This window comes from Lepidochelys olivacea (genome assembly GCF_965140295.1).
Source record: "Lepidochelys olivacea isolate rLepOli2 genome assembly, chromosome: 1".
NCBI classification, from domain to species: Eukaryota; Metazoa; Chordata; order Testudines; family Cheloniidae; genus Lepidochelys; species Lepidochelys olivacea.
In genome coordinates, this window is record NC_140411.1 from 8,871,640 (window position 1) to 8,893,205 (window position 21,566).

The 21,566-nt window shown below is 55.4% G+C and overlaps 1 protein-coding gene across 3 annotated transcripts in view; it reads right to left on the minus strand.

Annotated features, from left to right (window-relative positions):
* PGAP2 (post-GPI attachment to proteins 2) overlaps positions 1-21,566 on the minus strand; it is a 41,650-nt gene that overhangs the window by 7,321 nt on the left and 12,763 nt on the right. For 2 of the 3 annotated variants that reach the window (XM_084639125.1, XM_084639126.1), the window contains exon 4: positions 15,271-15,377. In XM_084639125.1, coding sequence (XP_084495251.1) covers positions 15,271-15,377 — 107 coding nt within the window. The remainder of the gene's footprint in view (positions 1-15,270; positions 15,378-21,566) is intronic. The other variant, XM_084639127.1, reaches the window with a different exon arrangement.

Here is a 21,566-nt window from a genome sequence, read left to right on the forward strand (position 1 = left end):
TTCAACACCCTGGTCTGGCACAGACTCCCTGTGTGACCTTTGGCCTGTCACATTCTCTCTCAGTGACCTAGCTCCTTAATGATCTTTCCTTAATGATTCAGACTTCTGGGGCTGTCTCTAATTGTCCATACAGCACCCAGGGCAACGGGTTCCCCATAGCTCCAGGGGAGGCTAAGATGTCACTAATTCCTGCATCACCTCCACAATGCACTGTGCTGGTTTTGCTAGGCAAAAGAATCACAGGAAAAATACTGGGCCAAACATAAGCGCTGCTAGAACCGGGCTCACTACTTCTTTGGCCCTCCCGTGAGTCCTTCCAAGAAAAGAAGGAAATAGGAGAGAAGTTCCATAGCTTACCTAAGGTGGACGGCAGAAATCCAGGTTGCCCCACTCTGGCTGGTGCCCAGCCCTAACCTGTAGGCCGCACTACTTCCCACCCCCACACTCACATCTGCTAGGTTCCCCCCCACCACCCACACCCGAGCCTGCTACTCGGGGGGGGGGGGGGGGGTGGAAGATGCTATAAAATTGGACTCAGGCTGCTCCCCATCATTGGGAACGAGAGCGCTTCCCCGCCCCCCCCGAGGAATTACAAAGATCCCCCAAATCCGGGCCTATGCCCGAGGACACATTCCCCTAGCAGCAGGGCTGGGGAGGAGGATGGACTATTTCATTTGAAATGAACTGTCGCAGAACGGGGGGGGTGGGGCCAGATCATCTGAGTGCCAGGACCTCATGTGAAATAACAGTGAGCAATCCAAGCAGCAATCTATTATGTAAAACTTCACACAGGAAAAAGCAGGTCACAAGCCACCTTGTTTTCATACAGGCCCCTCTGGCAGCGGAAACATGACTTTTCTGTAGGCTAGCAGCAAGAACAAACAACTGATGGCTCATTGGTGCGCTCATTAACTCAGCAGCAGCTCTTAGCTCTTTGATCCCAAGCCTGGCAGCCTCTGTGCTGCACAGGGACTGTGGCTTCACCCTTCCGACCAGCAGAACCCGAAGCTTTCCAAAGGCACGCGCTGCTTTTTAAAAGATTTCAGGTGCTTTACTCTCCTCCTTGGGGACTTCTGCTTCTCAAGGCATGACACGGCTAAGATCTAAAGGCCAGGGCTTCGATCTAAAAGGCCACTCAGTCTGTACCAAGCATCAGGGATGCTTTAACTCTTGATCTCACAACAGCCAGGGAAAGACACACCAGCTGGGAAGTTTCTCTAGCCAGCAGACGTTTCCGTCCCTGGGGCTTTAGCCAGGTGACTTTACTAGCTCTGCAGCCATGTCAGATCCAGTCTGGCCAGTACTTGGACGAGGGGGGCCCCCAAGAAAAGCCCAGGAGCAGCAGGAAATGGTGACTCTGAGTCAAGAGGTCTCCAAGTAGCAAATCAGCCCCCAGCAGAGGGGATGAAAGACCCAGGCTGGCTGGAGATGCCATTTTCCCAGAGGAGATATACAGCCAGAACCCTGAAACCCTGCCGCCACTCAAGCTCCCAGTGCACTTCCCCTAAGAGTTGGCAGCTTAGCTCCAGCGTCCTGGTCAAACGGCAGCTCCGGCGATTCCGTTCTGCCACCCAACATTTCCTCTGTCATTTCAATTAGACGAGTCAGCCTGCAGATCCCGTCCTATAACCTGCCGTGTAGCATTGCCACGTCCCACCCCAGAAGCCGCTGCATCCTAGTGTGTGTGTGTGTGGGGGGGGCGGCCAATCCCTGCTTACACAGTCTGGGAAACATTTAAGGATCTTTCTGGACAACAGGTGCATTTACTCCGACAGGAGGTACAAGCTTCTTCCTCAGTGGCCCAGACCTTGTAGAGATCTCACAGCATCCAGCCATTTTAATACTCTCAGGAGAGCCGCTATGGACTGTAACAACATCACACACGGGCTCCTGAACCCCAGGGCTGGGTAGCTCAGCCAGCTGACACTCCTGAGGGCCGTCCGTCCTGGACAGCCTGCATGGGGCACCAGGCTGCCGAATGGCTTTGGGCTGGTCCGCACCGGCCGCGGCGTTACCAAATAACTCTGCGTTGGGCAGAGCCTTTGTAATTATCTGCTCACATCTGGGACCCTGGGTCGGGCTGGGCCCAGCTCCGAGACTCACATTTCCGGAGGGGGGAGCGTGGAATCTAACTCAGATCCCTGGGACAGGGCCATTGTAGTGCAGCTGGGCGGCGCGAGATGCATAGGAGCAATTTGGGAAGGATCAATGGCCCTTTGGTTATCATGAGATCTAGATTCAAGCCCTGGCTCTGCTTCAGTCTCCCTGGGAGACTCTGGACAAGTTCCTAAGGGTCTGTCTACACTGCATCGTACACCCAGGTCTGTGGGACCTGGTCTTGTGGACTAGGTGTGTCCACGCCTGTGCTTGAGCGTCCACACTGCACTGTAAACCCGGGTCTCACAGTCGTGCTAACGTCCACACCGCACTACATAGACCCTCAGAGTCGGGTCTGAAGCTCAGGCTGTGTCGACACTGCAAAGTGCCAGGGCTTGCACCTGAGTGAGAGCAGGACTCAGGCTTTGATCCACCCACAAGTAGGGTCCCAGAACTCATTACTCCTGGAGGAATTCTGCGCTACTGCGCATGTGCAGAATTTATTTCCTGTGCAGATTTCTTTGCTTCCCCGCAGAAAAATGACTTTCTGATGGGGAAGCAAAGGGAAGCCACAAGAGCGGTCATACGATCATCCCCAGCAGTATGTTTTAGGTGCCCAGGGCAGTTGGTAGAGAGGTAAATCACTGTGGTGTACGGGGTGGGACTGGAGAAGACCCGGCTGGTGGCTCTCACCCTGCGCCAGGCTCAGTAGCTAGTCCTGGCTGGGCTGGAGGGGACGGGACTTCCTCTTCCCCTGCACAGCATCTGGGGCCATGTCAGACCCACCCTGATTTCTCCCCCGGCTGTAGGAAGCTCTGCAAACTCACATCCCCACCCCTTGTGCACCTATCGCTCCTCAGTTGTAGGGGGAGAGGTCCCTGTACAGGGAGCTACTGCCCCATCCACCCAACCCCTGTGCATCCAGACCCCCTCATACCCAGACCCTCCCGCCAAGCTTCACCCTTCCACACCCAGAACCCCCCCCCCCGACGAACCCCACTCCCGCTGCACCTGGACCACCCCAAGCCACACGCATCCGGATCCCCACCCTACTGAGCTCCACTCCCCCAGCATCTGGAACCTCCCATAGAGTCCCCCACACCCAGACTCCCCCGCCCCCAGTTGAACCCCAACCATCTTCACCTGGACTCCCCTGCAGAGTCCCATTACTGTTGCACCCAGAACTCCCCAACAAGCCCCTGTGCATCCAGATCCGCCCCTCCCCCGCACCTCAATCCCCCCCTGAGCTGCCCGCACCCAGATTGCCCCACACAGAACCCTCTCAACCCTCACCTGGATCCCCCCTGCACTAAGCCCCTTCACACTTGGATCCTGCCTTGCTAAGCCTGCCTGCCTGCACCTTGCATGGAGGGGCAGGGCTCTGGGGTGTTTCTGGGGCAGGCCCGGTCCTTGCGCTGTGTCAGGGTTGGGTGCAGCCTCACTACTGAGTCTGTGTCCCGGTGGGGAGCTGCAGTGTGATCTCCCACCTCTGTGCAGCCAGTGGCCTGTGCTCCCCAATGCCATGCTGGAGCCTCCACATTTATTTGCAAATAAATTTATTTGCTCTGATCCTGTCGCCTTGGGGGAACTGCTCCCCCGGGGACTTTGCTTGGGGAGCTGCATGGCAGAAAGGCCCTGGCTGAGAGCACAGTCTGGAAGAGTGAGGGCCAGAATGCGGACAGTGGCGGGGTCAGGGCTGCTGGGTGGATCAGCAGCCACTTCCAGGGAGGCACACAGGGGCTGAACCCTCCACTGGCATGGGTGGCATCAGCAGCACGCTCCCCTCGCTTCCCGGAGGGCTCTGATGCTCCTGGTGATCACGGAGCCCGGAGCCCAGCTGGCTTCAGCCTCTGCTGAAGGCTCGGCTCACAGTGCTGGCTGCTCCGGATGCTGCAGCTGGAAACTGCAGGAAGTCAAACTCGCTCAGTCAGTCATTTCAGCTTCCCACTTTCCCCCTGGGCAGACGGCAGGGAGCGGTGCTGGGCACTGGCCCCCACCGGGCCAGATCACTGTCCCAGGCAGCTGCCCTGGTGCAGCGGCTGTAGGTACCACACGTGTCTCTGGCCCAGGAAACCACGGCCAAGTATATTTAGTCCAGCTGTTTGCACACCTCGAGCTGAGGCGTGATTCCCATGCACTCAGGAGTTAGTCAGCAGCAAGAGAGCAGACAGCTTCCTCCCCCGGCCCACAAAACCACAGCCCCTCAGCCACGTGGCTCCCTTCCAGCGAGCGCGAAGCCCCCGGGCTACCTGCCCCTCTGCACCAGGCTGGACAGGACAACGGGAAGCCCAGTGCTGTGTCGTGCCGACCCCTGGCGGCCCCAGTGTCATCTCAATCCCCATCAACCCCTTGGGCCTTTAAACCTGCAGAGACAGTGCACCCCAGTGTGGACTGCTCCCGTTTCACCTCTGAGCCATCCCAGAGCTCCTCAGCTCTCTCCCTCCAGTCAAACTCTTCCGGGGACCTTCTTGGAGTTCCTACCCCTAGATCTCCGCCTGGAAACATTCCTCTGGCGGGAACTTCAGGATCCTAGAGGCATTTGGCTGAGCGCTACACGCTTCAGCTCTGTCTCCAGCTCGGTTTGTGTCTGTGCTTTCTGCACCGGCTCCCATGTGGTGAACGTGAGGACAAATACAGCTCCTGTGCTGAGAATTTCGGGGGGGGCGGTATTTATAGCTGGCTCATCTCAGTGACCAGCAGCAACGCCGCGGGCTGCACTTGCTGCGTAGTGGCTGAAGTGTTAGCACACCCCCGAGTTTGGGTGACCTCGTCCATGGTTCTGATACAGATTCACAGCTCCCATAGGCCATACGGGTGTGAACAGAGCGACCCTCCGTTTGCTCCCTCTTATGTGACAAGTACTATAAAAATGCCCGTGGAAGACTGATCCTTTGTATCATGCCCCTTTCTGCTGAGCTCAGGGCCGCCCAGAAATGCATTTTAAAGGCTACAAATAATTCATCTCACACACATTTCTCTACCTCTAGATTTGGACGTACAGTGCAGCTTTCATCAAAGCCCTTTGCAAACTCAGCCAGAGCGTTTAGGAACTGCTTCACCCACCACAGAAATGCAGCCACCTCTGGGGCCCAGCTTGGGCGCTGTTGAAGGACTCCACAGTCACATTGCAGAACGGTAAGGGAATAAGACAACGAACGGGGAAAGCAGGAGTCAGTTTAGCTAGCCGGATGGCACTGCAGTTTGGCCAGGACACCAGGGTTAACACGCAGCAACTCTCGTGTCTTGGTTTGGTCTCTCTCTGACACAAGGCACCACCCCCATCACACTGAGGCGCTAGATACAATTTGGGGGGCTCCCGGTCAGGGGGCTCAGCTGGAATCAGCGCCCAGAGGGCGTGGCTGCAGCCCGGGGAATGCCGAAGAGCAGAGTGGTCTTTCAGCTCCCCTTGACGCTGCACAGAGTCCTGCTAACCGAGCTGGAATCAGAGGCTCATTAGCCAGAAGCCGGTGGGAGGTTTTGCAGCAGGAAGTGCAGAGCGCGGAGAGGCCGGCTGCTCGGGAAGAGGGGAAATGTGTCTCCATGGGCAGCGCCACACGCAAACTGGATCGAGCGCGTCTGACTGTACTGCCAGTTTGCGCCGTAGGGGAAAGCCAGGCTCGGCGGGGGGCTGCAGCGGACACACGCCGTGAAACTCGGGAAAGACTTGGGAAAATGCAGATGCTGGCCCAGAACTCCGGGCAGGGGACAGAGGGGGATGGATGGCTCCAAACTGGTCCGCTCCCTGCCCTGGTCTCTCCTTTATTCAGCCCATTCTCTGCCTCCCTCGTTCTCTCTGCACCGCCCCACACCTGGCCTGCTCTCTCTTTTCCTCCCCACAGTGGAGCTTTCCTTGCTAGTTTGCTCATTACTGGCGGCCTTGTAACTGGAAACTGAACTCTGGTGGTTGGCGTTTCTACTTCCCCATTACAAAGTCTCTCCCCAGCGCCTTCCTGCCCTTGCTCAAAGACGGTTGCAACATGAGCAGTGATCAGCGCAATGCTTTTGCAAGACTTCAGATTCCTGTCGGGGCCACACATGCGCACACACAAACACCCATACACGGTGCAAACCCCTGCGGAACGAGGGGCGTTGGACCCCCCCAAGTGCAAACCCCAGCATAACCAGCGTTGTACCCCCCAAAGTGCAAACCCCAGCATAACCAGGGATGTTATATCTTGCCCCCCACACACACAGTCCAAACCCCTGCATAACCAGTGGTGTTGTGTCCCTCCCCCTCATCCCCCAAGTGCAAAGCCCTACAAAAACAGTGGTGGTGTACCTCGCCCCCCCAGTACAAATCCCTACATCACCAGTGGTGTTGTACCCTCTTACAGCAGCACTGAAATTGGCCCCCAGCACATGGGATATGGGACCTGGAGTAGACCCTAATGGCCATTCCTAACCCTGCTCCACCCTTCCAGGTCTCGCTTACCTGTCCCCCACCCCAAGCGTCCACGTACAACATCAAGGAAATGCCTTTATTCAGTGCCAAGTCTCTCTCTTGTGCCTTCCAGCTGCATGGAGGAGAATTGCCGCTGGTCTGCCAGCCCTGGGCAGCATGGTGCCCACTGCGTGATGCTTGGCAAAGGGGGCAGGTTCCAGGCGCTGCCCCGGGAATCTGACCCCAGAACCTCCGTGCTTTCTGGGGCCTTCGCTGCCATTCTGGAGTTCCCTGCTCAGTTCTCTTGAAGGAGAAGCGGTGCAAAAAGCCTTGGCCCTGACCAGTTGTGGCCTCCCCTGCGCCAGGAGGTGGTTTATGTTAAAATCCCAGTCGGGGCTCCCGAAGGCAGCGGAGAGAAGTGCCCCAAGAACCAATGGCTGGACGTTAATGTCAGGCAACGTTAAACGAGAAATAAGGCCCCGACTTTTCATAGTCAGGGAAATTCACCCTGGGAACAAAGTCGCCCGGGAAGGGGCGAAGTCTCCATCTCACGCCTGTCTCTGGAAGTTGCACGAGCCACACCCGAGCCACTGGGCGCAAGGCCGGGGTAACTGGCGGAGAGTCTGTGGCCAATGGGGGGGTCAGACAGGGGCCCAGCGGATTCCCAAGCAAATGGTGCCTCGGAACTGGCTCATAACTGGAACGGCCTGGGGCCGCTGGGCACAGGAGGAGGATTTCTAAGTGCGAGGGGGTGGGGCTGGGTTCGAATACTTCCTTGGAGTCCCAAATGGGCTTGCTGTGGGCACATCCAGCCCTTCCCTCCTGCAGGGAGCTCAGCACCTCCCCCCTTCAACCGTTGCTACTAGCTGGATCTGCCACCCTGCATCCCCCCGGAGCTCTGTCCCCCCTCCAGCAGGCCCTCCTGACGCCCAGCCTGCTGCTCCTGCCCAGATCGCTGGTGGAGGCCAGAAGCCAGGGCAGAAACCCGCCTCTGCAGCCCCTTGGGGTGGGGGAAGAGAAGAAGGGAGCCCGATGGTGGCCCCGAGTTTGCAGCCAGGAAAGCAGCGCTGCCGTCAGGATGTGGGGCCACTTTCCTGGCACAAGGAGACTGTCTGGGTTTTTCCCCCAGAATCTCCCACGGTCAGAATTTCCTACCAGGTCAGCAGCTGCCGCCCCAACTTCTCTCTAATCAGTGCTGAGACTGGCAGTTCCAGCCCCGGCACGAACGGCACAGCCAGGAAGGGAGGAGGATGTGGCCCCACCACTGATGGGCTCTCCAGCTGAGCTGAGCCCTCCCGCCCCCTGCAAAATATCCTGCATGTCGCAAGAGCCGGGCCCAAGCCCCAGGTTCCAAGCCTTTGGCTGGCACTGGCTCGGAGAGGCCAGCCGAGATTGGGAGAAAGATTCCAGCGTGGCCCCCCCCCGCCCCCCGGGCATGGCAGTGCCAGGCGCAGCTCGGTCTAGGCTGCGTGCTGAATTGAATGCCCTGCTCCTGGGAGCCAGCCAAAGGAAGTGCCCAATGGCCTCTCATTCCAGCACGGCCCCCGGGACAGACCCCTGCCCCAGGACATCAGGCAGCGCACCGGCCCCCGCAGGCGCCCAAGGATAAGATGCCACCTGCTGACGAACTCATAGTACGTGTAAGAGCATGAGTTCGATCCAGTTTTGGCTGGGGAGATCTGTAGGCCTGGGAGGTTTTCTGGGATCCTGTTAGCTAAGCCTGCAGGCTGGGGGGGGCAGGTGGGGAGGGGAAGGGGGAGGAGGTTCCTCCCATCAAAATCAAGGTCATCCCAGGAAAACACACCAAGCAATAGGACAGAAACCCCAGGAGATTCGCATTGCTCAGGCCAGACAGGGCCTGTGAGACTGTGGATGGGCTTTCCAGTGTTGCAACGCCCCCTGCTGGTCTCGGGTGGTTCTGCGGTGCCTGTCCTCAGTTTCCCTCCTCCCACAAGCTCCTCAATACATGAGGAAGGACGGTCACTGAACAGCATCCTGTCTCAGGGACTGCATTGTTACCATCCTGCAACTGAAAACCAGGCTCTCTGCCCAGACCCTCGCTGGGGGCACAGCTTCTCCTTCAGGAGGTCCCCAGCTCAACAGAGCCCCTAGGCTGTCCCCCGGCTCTCTCCCCTTTAGAACTGGAGGTTACCCAGCCCCCCTCTGCCCCCTCTAAACTTCCAGGCTGCTCCTTGAAGGCTTACCAGCCTCCTTCTCTCGGAGCCCAGCCAGCTAGCCCAAGCTCCTGGCCCTCACTGCCCTGCTGAGTTCTCAGCTCTGTTTCCTAACTCCCCCCGCCCCCTCGAGCTGGGGTCAGTGATGATCATTAAAGCTGCCCGATCCTTTCAGCCCTAGGTCGGCGGCCACAGGCAGGGCTGAGCCCCGCTTTCCTCCAAGGGCCGGCCAGCCTGCGACCGAGACCGTCTCCCAGCCAGGGCTCTCTGCTGCACAAACAGATCAGTGTAGTGACGATGACGCCCAGTATGGGAAGGCCTGCACAGGTTCCAGCAGTTCCCACCGCTACGCGCTCCGGGGCGAATGGAAACCCTGACCCATTTATTTCAGATACATTTCACCTGCGACCTGCGACGAGCCAGCTGCCCCTCTCCCCACGTCACAGCGCCACCTCCTGGCGCCAGTGTTAACGGCAGCCAGCTAGCCCCGGGCGAGCGTCGCTGGAAGGAGGCGTGGCAGAGAAGCAAGTGCGTGTCCGGGGGCTAGCACGGGAGACCAGCGGTCCGGAGATCTGGATTCAGACTCTGGCTCTGGGGGACCTTGGGCAAGATGCTTAACCTCCCTGAGCCGCGGCGTCCCTATCTGCTGAGCAGGGGTAACGAGGCCGTTCTACCTCGGAAGGAAGCTGCAAGGCTGAAGCATCAGCGTCTGCAAAATGCCTTGAGATGCTCAGGTGGGAGGGGGGCGGAGAAGGGCAGGAGAGACCTTTAAGCCAACTGAGCAGCTGCCCCCCATGCATCCTGTCTGGCCCCGAGGTGCGACTCCAGCTTCCCCCCCGTCCGCAGAACCGCTGCCCAGAAAGGGAGAGGAAGTGGCGCTGGTGAGAGCGAGGTCCCTGCTGTCAGCACGCTCAGCCGTGGCACCCACAGGGAGCACATTCCACAGCCAGCCCAGAGGACAATGCCTCTTGGTGTTGAGCCCGGAGTAATGCACATCCCCTGGGTCTGACTGAGCACCCACCGGAGCTCGGAGCATCCTGCCAGCAGGGCTGGAGTCCTGCAGACCTTAGGAGCAGATTTCTAGACCTCTCTAAGTGGAGGAACTGAAGCCAAAAGCTTTAGGTCTTTGCGGCAGGCCTCAAGCGCACCCTTCAGAGGCTGCTGCTAGATACTACAGTGATGGGCATGACAGGACAACGACGGTCATGGACCATGAGCACAGCCGGGGCCCAAACGCAGGCCAAGAGCATGTCTTTGTAAGGTTACGTTTGTGGAAAGATCTGGGCAGGCCTGGCCTCGCTATGGCTGGGGGTGTCCCCAGAGGGTTGCACGGCACATCACACCTACACGTGCGCACAGAGAATAAGCAACCTGCTCTGCCAACCAGAGGCATGTAGGCAGCCCTAGCGTATCCCCGAGGGTACGGCCACTTGGGTGTTGCCAGAGGTCATGGCAGAAGCTCTGGTTACGAGGACTGGAGATGGACAATGACTAAGACACCACTGGGCTCTCAGGAATAAGGAGACACGATTCTGAACTCCTTTGGTCCTGAGTTCTTCCCCCGAGGAGGGAATGAGAGGTGTAAAAGAGAGGGGTAGATGAGGGGCGAGGGAGAAGGATCAGGAGTGGTGTAAGGAATGCCATCATCCCCACCATGCACATACACGGGGAGAGCAGCATAAGCCACCTCCCACCGAGTTTCCTAATCTTCTCGGAAGGACCTAATGAAACGGCCGATTGGGTGACTTGGCAGATTCAGGTTTCACAATGTGGGCTTTGGAGGAGCAGCCCTGCCAGGTGGGCACAGCCACCTGCAGGCAGGGTTAACACTGGGCAACACCCTGGTTAGACCAGGGTAGCGCCCGGATGAGATGTTACCTGGGGACGCTGAAAACCTGGGTTGGATTCACAGACTATCGGCCAACAAAAGCGATGTTCGGTGGCAATGAAGGCTGCGGCTGGACGCCCCATGCATTCCTTTCCCCCATTATATTGCTACAAAACTGTCCATAACACACTTCGACGCTTTGTAAGACTTCTGCTGCCATCTCGAACAGAAAAAAACCAGGATGTTCCCCAGCATCAGCAACCGTACACTCTCATGCAAACCCTGGACAGATCTGAATTCCTGGTCTCCTTCCCAGCTTAGAGAATTTCCCCCAAGGCTACAAGGATCTCTCTCTCTCTCTCATTTTTTTCACCCCAGAAGCGAGAAGTGGTGTTTATGCCGGGGCTGATTTGTCATCACATTACAATCTGATGCCTTTACCTTGATGCACGTGTTTTCTATTATGGTTAAAAGTTATAACATGCTCTATAGACCAACACTCCCGATGTTCAGGGACTCCCAACCATCGAATCGGAGAAACATAGGGCTGCCAGGGATTCCAGAGGTCATCTAGTCCAGTGATTTGCAACCTTTGTGGGCTCAGGACCCATTTGTAAAATGGCCTGTCACCACCCACTCAATAGCCACAGTGCAAAAAGTATCTGGCTTACTAAGTATTTCTTACCCACGATATAGAACGCACACATTAACGTAGCACGTACTAGATACATGCACTACGTACTGCAGCTCCTGTCCCGCGGGGCTGTGCTCCCCGCTCTTGGCCTCATGACCTCTGGGGTTGGCCTCGTGCCACTCAGCTTTGGCCCGGCCCCCCTGACAGTGCCACTCATTCATATTTGGCCCAGCTGGCCCTGCGCCATGACGATGGAGGGGTGGCTGGGCCAAACCTGAGTGGTGCCAGGACCCAGTGCACCAGGTCGCAATGGGGAGCTGAGCCCTGACGGCTGTGGGGCAGGGGGGCTCTGCAGCACCCCCAGGGCCTCCCACGTAACCCTTTGACACACCATGGTGACCCAGTTTTAAGTTGCGACTCAGGGGTTGAGAAACCCTGATCTAGTCCATCCCCCTGCGCCGAGGTGGGATTAAGTATACCTAGAGCATCCCTGACAGATGGTACCATCAGGCAACCTGCAGCCAACCCTAACCGATGGGAGCTTTAGTCCTCACTAGCTGGAGCTTTGTTCTTCAAGCACTCGCTTGAAATGAGTCAGCTAAAACAGTTGCGTCATTTGGAAAACCTCTGCCAATATGCAGGTGAGAGTCCGAGAGGGGTGTTGCAGGAGGAGGTGGCCCGTTCAGGGTGTTAGATGGGATTATTTCACCTGGGCGCAGTGAGCCCACCTCCCTGGTAGGGGGTTGCGAGTCCAAGATCTGCTGAAGCTGTGCGCAATGGCCTTACGGGGGCCTGCGTACCATGTGACAAGTGGCCACCCGAAGACCATGTGACTTGTCAACTCTCCATGGACTCAAGGCACCATTTCCCACCACAGGCAGATGCTGGTTTCTAAGGCCTGGTCTACACTATGCGGTGAGGTTGATGTAAGCTGCCTTGCATTAACCTAGCTGTGGAAGCGTCTTCACTTAAGAACAGCCATACCGGATCAGACCAAAGGTCCATCTAGCCCAGCATCCTGTCTCTGACGGTGGCCAATGCCAGGTGTCCCAGAGGGAATGAACAGGTAATCATCAAGTGATCCATCCCGTGTCGCCCATTCCCAGCTTCTGGCAAACAGAGACTAGAGATACCTTCCTTGCCCATCCTGGTTAATAGCCATTGATGGACCTATCCTCCATGAACTTATCTAGTTCTTTTTTGAACTCTGTTATAGTCTTGGTCTTCACAACATCCTCTGGCAAGGAGTTCCACAGGTTGACTGTGCGTTGTGTGAAGCAATACTTCCTTTTATTTGTTTTAAACCTGCTGCCTATTAATTTCATTGGGTGACCCCTAGTTCTTGTGTTGTGAGGAGTAAATCACACTTCCTGATTTACTTTCTCCACACCTGTCACGATTTTATAGACCGCTATCATATCCCCCCCTTAGTCGTCTCTTTTCCAAGCTGAAAAGTCCCGGTCTTATTAATCTCTCCCACTGACGTAAGTGCCTCTCTATGCCGACTTAATACCACCACCTCCCCGAGCAGCACAGAGTCATGGTGGACATGTCATCAGGTCGATGCAGTGTCAGTGGAGAGCCGTGTTGCTTACAGCGACTGTCACTGGCTTGCAGGAGCCACCCCGCAATGCCTCACCCTGAGAGTACAACCGATACCAGCGTGACCGGTGAGGACGTGCACCGCTGACGCAAGACGCCAAGCACGCGCGCGATTTAGTAAGCGTGGTGGCTGTGCGCTGACGTACGGTAAGTCGACATAATTTTTTAGTGCAGACCCGGCCTAAGCCTTTGTCGATTTCCCTGCTGGGTGAAAGGGGTCAGGCTGACAGCCCCGGAGCCCAAAGGCGCCTACTTTGCAGCTGTAGCGCAAGCTTCTCCTGCGGTCAGCATGCCTCAGCGGAGACCGGGACCCAGAGGGAAGGGCTGAATTCCTGGGCATATCTCCAGGTCTGTCTGCCCTGCAGCTGAGGCTGCCAACCACAGGGCAATCTGTGAGCAGGATTTCTGGGATGGGGTGTGACCTTAGGAGTGTACTATAATACCTCATTGGAAGGTGACACAGGGCCAGAAAGAGTTAATTAACTCACAGACTGACCTGACCCATGGCCGAACCTTAAAGACTGGCTAGGAAGATATGTAAATGAACAGAGCTTTGAAATGCAAGCTGGCATTGTTAGAGATAGAAGGGTAGCTGTTTGCTCACGTCTTGTGATGTAAGCAAACAAGTCTTGTCTGTTATTATAGCTTTGATTCAAAGATCAAAAAAGGATTATTAACATTTATGATGACACTTGAGTGAAATAGCATTATTGTCTATATGTCGCTTTGAAGGTTGTGATAAACTGTAAAGGAACTGTTTAATGGATAAATTACACTATGCTAAAAGCCAGGGTGTTTGGGAGACAGAAGATTAAGCTTATTCTCTCAGACCAAGAGGCTGCTGGAAAATGTATAAAAACCCGGGGACACGATCCTATTTTATCTCAGATCTGCTTGGGGTTTCAAGAGGGGGAAACCTTAAGCCACAATAATTGAGATCCCCCGTCACTGGCTTGAGTCACCCTGAATATAGACATTGGACTATAACCTATGGACTATTTCTAAAAGGACTTTTGGCAACTACAAGCTCATCTCTGCTATGTATCTGAACCTTAAGAATTGAATTCAAGTCTGTATGTGTACTGATCTTTTAACCAACACACGCTCTCTTTTCTTTTTTAATAAATTTTAGTTTAGTTAATAAGAATTGACTATAAGCGTGTATTTTGGGTAAGATCTAAGTTATAATTGGAGCTGGGTGTGTGGCTGATCCTTTGGGGCTGGAAGAACCTTTCCTTTTATAGGATGAGATAAGATTTTCAGTAATTATCATCATATCTGATGTGTGTGTCTGGAGGGAGGCCTGAGGCTGGGCGCTTTAAGGGAACTGCATTATTTGGACTTCTGAGTAACCAGTGAGGTACTATAGAAGCAGTTTTGTGCTGGCTTGGTAAATCTAAGTACTGGAATATCCACCAGCGTTTGGGATTTGTCTGCCCCGTTCTGTTTGCAGCTCACCCTAATTGAGTGACCTCAGCTGGCTCCCATTGTCACATGGGGCATCTGTCCAGTGGGCACCAGAGGGAGAAGGGAAACAGGAAGATGCCAGCAGGAGCTGGGGAGTTAGGGAGCACTGAGATCCAGAAGGATCTGGGAACATGCAAAGGCTTAGCCTAAAAAATAAAGAGCCTAAAAGCTGGAGCCCACAGGCTAGCGAACAAAGCTCCTCTAGTGCTCCCGAACCAGCATTTGCCATCCCACTACTCAAACAACCCAACGCAGGTTAAACTATCAGCATGCTGGAAACCAGCAGCCCGACTCTCTCCAGAGCAGGGAGTGGAAGTAGGAGCCTGTCCAGTGCTTGGAGCAGTGGACTGAGAGTCAGGACTCCTGTGTTCGATTTCTGACTTGCTATATGACAGAGGAGTCACTTAACCCCTTCGTGCCACAGTTTACCAGCCGAGAAAAATGGGACTAACCCCTCTTTGCAGGGCGCTGAGAGGATTACAGAGGGACAGTAAATAGCTTGGAGATCTTGGAGGGAAGGCTTACAGCTGTGCGAAATATTTTAATGTAGAAAAACTAGTGTGGCTAATATCGCCCTCTGCTGATGTGTATTAATAATGAAATGAATTCCTTTCCAGTTTGCTTGCAAGACCAGATGCCTTCACTCTTCCACAAAACACGAGCTCCCAGCCCGCAAGGCAACCAAGCAACCAGAGTCCCGATTCCAAAGCAGGCGCTCCATCAACCAAGCGTACTGGGTCAGGGAAAGCAGGGTCACAGAAGAGGCCTTAACCAGCTACTGGTTTTGGTTCCAACTCTAACCCCGGCACACGGTTTCGGAGAAGCAAGTAGGAAATCAAAGCCTTCAGAGCTGCTTGTGTGCCGATAAATGCTCAATTCCTTTTGGTTAACTGGCCCGTCACACGTTTTTCAGTCATCACCTTTCCCCTTGGTCTGTTTCACCCCCTAAAGTCGCTCCGACATCCTGCCCCGTCGCGGCGCTTTCATGCTCACGAGAGACAGACACGAAGCCCTCCGCCCCCAGCTGTGCGCCCCCAGCCCACCCAAGAGAAGAGCAGTGACAGTAGAAAAGGGAAGGTTACTGTACCTCGGGACTTACTGTGTTTTTCTTAGTCATCCGCCACAGAATGCAAGTCAGGAGCATGTGGCCCAGGGCCGAGGTGATAAAGAGGATGAAGGCGTTTTCGTGGATTGCTGCATCGACAAGAAAACAGGTTTCCCGTTAATGCGGAGCATGGAAATGAGCCAAAGGGAGCTGCCTGAGGAATGCTGGGGAGGCCACAGCAAGGAGAAGGCAGAGTGCATTACAAGGCCCCTGCTGAGAGGCTTGGAGGAGCTGGGTCAGTACTGCCTAGTAGTGACCCGGGACCCAAAGCTCTGGGGCTCTATTCATGATGCTGCCGCTAACAAGCTGGGGAATCAGGGGCCAGCCATGTGACGTCACTCTACTGCCTTTTTGGGGCGTGCTCTCAGTGTGCACGGAGCAGGAAAGAGAGCACCCCCCCAGGGCTTAGAACAGTGGTGGGCAAACTACGGCCTGGGGGCCACATCCGGCCCTCCATACGGTTTAAACCGGCCCTCGAACTCTTGCTGGGGAGCAGCATCTAGGGCTTGTCCTGCTCCTGCGCTCCAGCCAGGGAGCGGGGTTGGAGGGTGCTCCGGGCACGTATGCTGAGTTTCCCGGAAACAGCAGAATGTCCCCCCTCCGGCTCCTACGCATTGGGGCAGCCAGGGGGCTGCGTGTGCTGCCCCTGCCCCAAGCGCCACCCCTGCATCTCCCATTGGTCGGGAACTGCGGCTAATGGGAGCTGTATGGGCGGTGCCTGCAGACAGGGCAGCACGCAGAGTCAGCTGGCCGCACCTCCGCATAGGAGCCAGAAAGGGGAAATGCTGCTGCTTCCAGGAGCTGCTTCAGGTAAGCGCCACCTGGAGCCTCCACCCCTGCCCCAGCCCTGCCCCCTCTCCCGCACCCAACCCCCTCCCCCAGCTCACAGTCCCCTCCCGCACGCTGAACACCTCATTTCTGGCCCCACCCCAGAGCCCTCACCCCCCCATGCCCCAACCCCCTTGCGCCAGCCCTGATCCCCCTCCCGCCCTCTGAACCCCTTGGCCCCAGCCTGGAGCACCCTCCTACACCCTAAATCCCTCATCCCCAGCCTCACCCCAGAGCCCGCACCTCCGGCCAGAGCCTTTCCCTTCCCGCCCCCCAACCCTCTGCCCCAGCCCGGAGCCCCCTCCTGCACCCTGAACTCCTCATTTCTGGCCCCAGCCAGAGCCTTCACGCCTCCTGTACCCCAACCCCAATTTCGTGAGCATTCACAGCCCACCATATAATTTTCATACCAAGATGTGGCCCTCGGGCCAAAAAGTTTGCCCACCCTGGCTTATAATGTGGCTTTGGGGCAGGGTGTAATCTGAGCACAGGAATCAGCTGAGTGACACCAATTCTTATGCAAAGGGGCCGGGGGGGGGGGGAGGAGGTTTGACAACGAGGCTGCTTGGTGGTGTCATTGTCCCCATCTATACAGCAGGGACAATGTCACTCCCCTCCTCGCAGGGGGAATGGGAGGCCGTATTCTCTCATGTGCATAAAGCCTGTTCACAGCCTGAACTGGAAGGGGCCAGACGAGGCCAAAGGGTCATTACCGGATGACTGCCCTGCACCTTTGCATTTAGCCTGACATGCTTTACAGACGTGCAAACCTGGAAAACAGGTCAGTGTCATTATCTCCATTCTACAGATGGGGAAACTGGGGCACAGAGATGTTAGGTCACTTCCACAGTGAGTCAGTGGCAGAACTAGGAAGAGAAGCCTCGTCTCCGGGCTCCCAACCCCTTGATCTAACCACCAGACAGACAATGAGCAGTTATTATTCTTGTTAATAATAGCGAGACTCCCTCTGGGTAACTGACTGCACATAGATTCTGAGTCAGGACAGAGATGTAACCTCTGACCTCTTTAGAGGAACGTTGCCAATCCGGGCAGAGGAACTAAAGGTGTTCTCACCCCCATTAGAGAAGCCCGTGTGATTCTGGGTGGGTCATTTTAAAATAAATGGTTCAAATTAAGAAAAAAGATCACAACCCTTTCCCCACAAACTTATCCACCAAGCAGCTTCTGCAGCCTTGCACTTACAAGCAACCCTACAATAACAAAAGAACGTAGGTGTCTTATTTCAGGGTAAAAGAAGTCTGGCAGGGGGTGGTAATAAACAGCGAATTCATCGTGAAGAATAACCTTGGAGATCCCTTGCCAGAGACTGTCAAAGGAAGCCTGTTTTCGTTTCAGTGGAAACAAGGGAGTTGGTCAATGCTAAGGTCGTCAGCCCATAATAACGGGGCTGGGAGAACTGGTATGAACTGTTCCCCAAACCTTGCTCACATATGCAATGCGCTCCCAGGACTTCCAGTCCAATACTCACAATGCACTCTGGACAAGCCACAGAGGACGTAAGATTTGGGGGGAATGTCTGTCTCAGGGGTTCTGCAGCGGATGGAGACTGACTGAGCCCTCGAGGGAATCTTTTAATGTGGTGGGCGAGCCTGTTCAGAAGGTTACTGGTGGCACATCCAGCCGCACGGAGGCCTCAAGGAAGCAAAGGCATCAATGCGCTTTGGGGCACCAGAATCCATCTATGAGTCACTGAACTCTTTGGAAAAAGAACAGGAGGACTAGTGGCACCTTAGAGACTAACCAATTTATTTGAGCATAAGCTTTTGTGAGCTACAGCTCACTTCATCGGATGAACTCTTTGGGGCATTCGCCCGTCCCAGTGCCTTGAGGACCAGACACTGATGCACTGTGTTGGTAAGTTGGGGAGGGAGTTCTAGGGAATAGCACAGTTTACATCAGGGTGGCTGCTTGCCCCAGGATAACCCGCGCATCAGTGAAGATCAGGGAGGGGAACACTCAGACCCATTCTCACGCCTTTATACCTTCTTTCTCAACCATTTTTCCCCAAACTTGGCAAATCCCCTGCTCCCCATTTCAGGAACTCGCCAGCTCTGAAGGTCTAAATCTAAATAGCTTCCTCCCGTCCTTGGAAGAGGAGCACAGCGAACAGGGCTAGCGTGACAAGCCCTGTATCCAGAGACCAGGAGCTGCAGCAATGCGAGCTTCCTATTCATCATCCATGTAATGCACATCAAACCTGGCCTGGGCAAGGTGCCTGCAGGGTTGAGAGGGGCGGTCAGTTTCCAGGGCCCATTCAGGCCTTGGCCCTCTGCAAAGGCTTCCAGCAAGAGGGCCAATTAACGCCTCATTTTGGAGGTGTTTGTTACCTGGGTCCTTGCCCACAATGCACTGCACTGCACTGAGATCCAACCAACCCATTTCAGATAGGCCACCTAACAGCCATCAGGAGGTAAGGACTTTCTGTCACTGCCACCTGGAGCTAGATTCAGACTTCTGACCTAGGGATGACATAAACAGGCTCATTGCAATATTTCAGCAGTCGGTTTGCAAATGCCAACTCGTTACCCCTTACGCTGAACAATCTATCCCAACTCATATTTAGCTCACACGCTCCGATTTCCTTCCCCAGACCTGGAAAAGACCTCTGTGTAGCTCAAAAGCTTGTATCTTCCACCAACAGAACATTAGAACGGCCACACTGGGTCAGACCAAAGGTCCATCTAGCCCAGTGTCCTGTCTTCTGACAGTGGCCAGTGCCAGGTGCCCCAGAGGGAATGAACAGAACAGGGAATCATCAAGTGACCCATCCCCTGTCACCCATTCCCAGCGTCTGGCAAACAGAGGTTAGGGACACCATCCCTGTCCATCCTGGATAACAGCCATTGATGGACCTATCCTCCATAAACAGATCTAATTCTTTTTTGAACCCTGTTATAGTCTTGGCCTTTACAGCATCCTCCAGCAAAGAGTTCCACATTGTGCATTGTGTAAAGAGAAAAGGAGTACTTGTGGCACCTTAGAGACTAACCAATTTATTAGAGCATAAGCTTTCGTGAGCTACAGCTCACTTCATCAGATGCATATCGTGGAAACTGCAGCAGACTTTATATATACACAGAGAATATGAACCAATACCTCCTCCCACCCCACTGTCCTGCTGGTAATAGCTTATCTAAAGTGATCATCAGGTGGGCCATTTCCAGCACAAATCCAGGTTTTCTCACCCTCCACCCCCCCCCACACAAACTCACTCTCCTGCTGGTGATAGCCCATCCAAAGTGACAACTCTTTACACAATGTGCATGACAATCAAGTTGGGCTATTTCCTGCACAAATCCAGGTTTTCTCACATCCCCCCCACCCCCATACACACACAAACTCACTCTCCTGCTGGTAATAGCTCATCCAAACTGACCACTCTTCAAGTTAAAATCCAAGTTAAACCAGAACATCGGGGGGGGGGGGGGGATAGGAGAAAACAAGAGGAAACAGGCTACCTTGCATAATGACTTAGCCACTCCCAGTCTCTATTTAAGCCTAAATTAATAGTATCCAATTTGCAAATGAATTCCAATTCAGCAGTTTCTCGCTGGAGTCTGGATTTGAAGTTTTTTTGTTTTAAGATAGCGACCTTCATGTCTGTGATTGCGTGACCAGAGAGATTGAAGTGTTCTCCGACTGGTTTATGAATGTTATAATTCTTGACATCTGATTTGTGTCCATTTATTCTTTTACGTAGAGACTGTCCAGTTCGACCAATGTACATGGCAGAGGGGCATTGCTGGCACATGATGGCATATATCACATTGGTGGATGTGCAGGTGAACGAGCCTCTGATAGTGTGGCTGATGTTATTAGGCCCTGTGATGGTGTCCCCTGAATAGATATGTGGGCACAATTGGCAACGGGCTTTGTTGCAAGGATAAGTTCCTGGGTTAGTGGTTCTGTTGTGTGGTATGTGGTTGTTGGTGAGTATTTGCTTCAGGTTGCGGGGCTGTCTGTAGGCAAGGACTGGCCTGTCTCCCAAGATTTGTGAGAGTGTTGGGTCATCCTTCATTGTGTGAAGCTGGTACAGTAAAATCTATTACCTCAACTACTCTGTCTCTTTCGTATCCTGGGACTAACCTGGCTACAACACTTCAAACAAATACATTGATGCGACAGACGGTGATTTCCTGCAATATCGTAGCAAATTAAGTTTAAATATCTTAGGAGTTCACTGTATTAAAAATGGCAAATGTTTATGTCTTATTGTGAGATGATGTGTAATGTCTCTCGGGAGCAGACTTGACTAATGCAAACCCTGAGAAGTGCTATGAGCTTCAAAGGACTAATTGAAAATGCAGTGAAGTTTGAAAGCTACGTGGGTTTCCCAGGAACTCTCTAGGGGGAGGTGTCTGCAAACGTACTCCCTCTGGTGCTGAAGCAGCGCCTGGTCCATGAGGACACATCAAAGACCCAAAGGGTGTGAAGAACTGACTCAGATTCTGGGGGGTGTTTGTTCTGAGCTAACAGCTGTAATGAACTTATGAGCACAGAAAACCGTCCTGATGCTTTGAAGGACTGACCACCTGCCAGAGCCCTGGCTGGAGCTGGGGAGAGCTGATTAGCAAGCGTGGAGGCCAGGGGTGGGCAAACTACGGCCCGCGGGCAGGATCCGGCCCGAGGGATTGCCACTCCCGGGACCGGCCAGCACCACGTCCCTGCGGTCCCTGGGGCAGAGGGCTCCGTGTGTTGCCCTCGCCTCCAGGCACTGCCCCCCGCAGCTCCCACTGGCCAGGAACGGGGAACCACGGCCAATGGGAACTTCAGGGGAGGCAACCACAGGCAGGGGCAGCCCGCAGAGCCCTCTGCCCTCCTCTCCCGTGGAGGCCACAGGGACGGGGTGCTGCTGCCACCCCGGAGCCACCCCAGGTAAGCGGTGCCGAGCCGGAGCCCACACCCTGCACCCCAACCCTCTACCACACCCCAACCCCCTGCCCTGAGCCCCCTGCCGCGCCCCGCACCCCTCCTGCACCCCAACCCCCTGCCACACCCCAACCCCCTGCCGCGCCCCGCACCCCTCCTGCACCCCAACCCCCTGCCACACCCCAACCCCCTGCCGCGCCCCGCACCCTTCCTGCACCCCAACCCCCTGCCACACCCCAACCCCCTGCCGCGCCCCGCACCCCTCCTGCACCCCAACCCCCTGCCACACCCCAACTCCCTGCCCTGAGCCCCCTGCCGCGCCCCGCACCCCAACCCCCTGACACACCCCAACTCCCTGCCCTGAGCCCCCTGCCGCGCCCCGCACCCCTCCTGCACCCCAACCCCCTGCCACACCCCAACCCCCTGCCCTGAGCCCCCTGCCGTGCCCCGCACCCCAACCCCCTGCCACACCCCAACTCCCTGCCCTGAGCCCCCTGCCGCGCCCCGCACCCCTCCTGCACCCCAACCCCCTGCCACACCCCAACTCCCTGCCCTGAGCC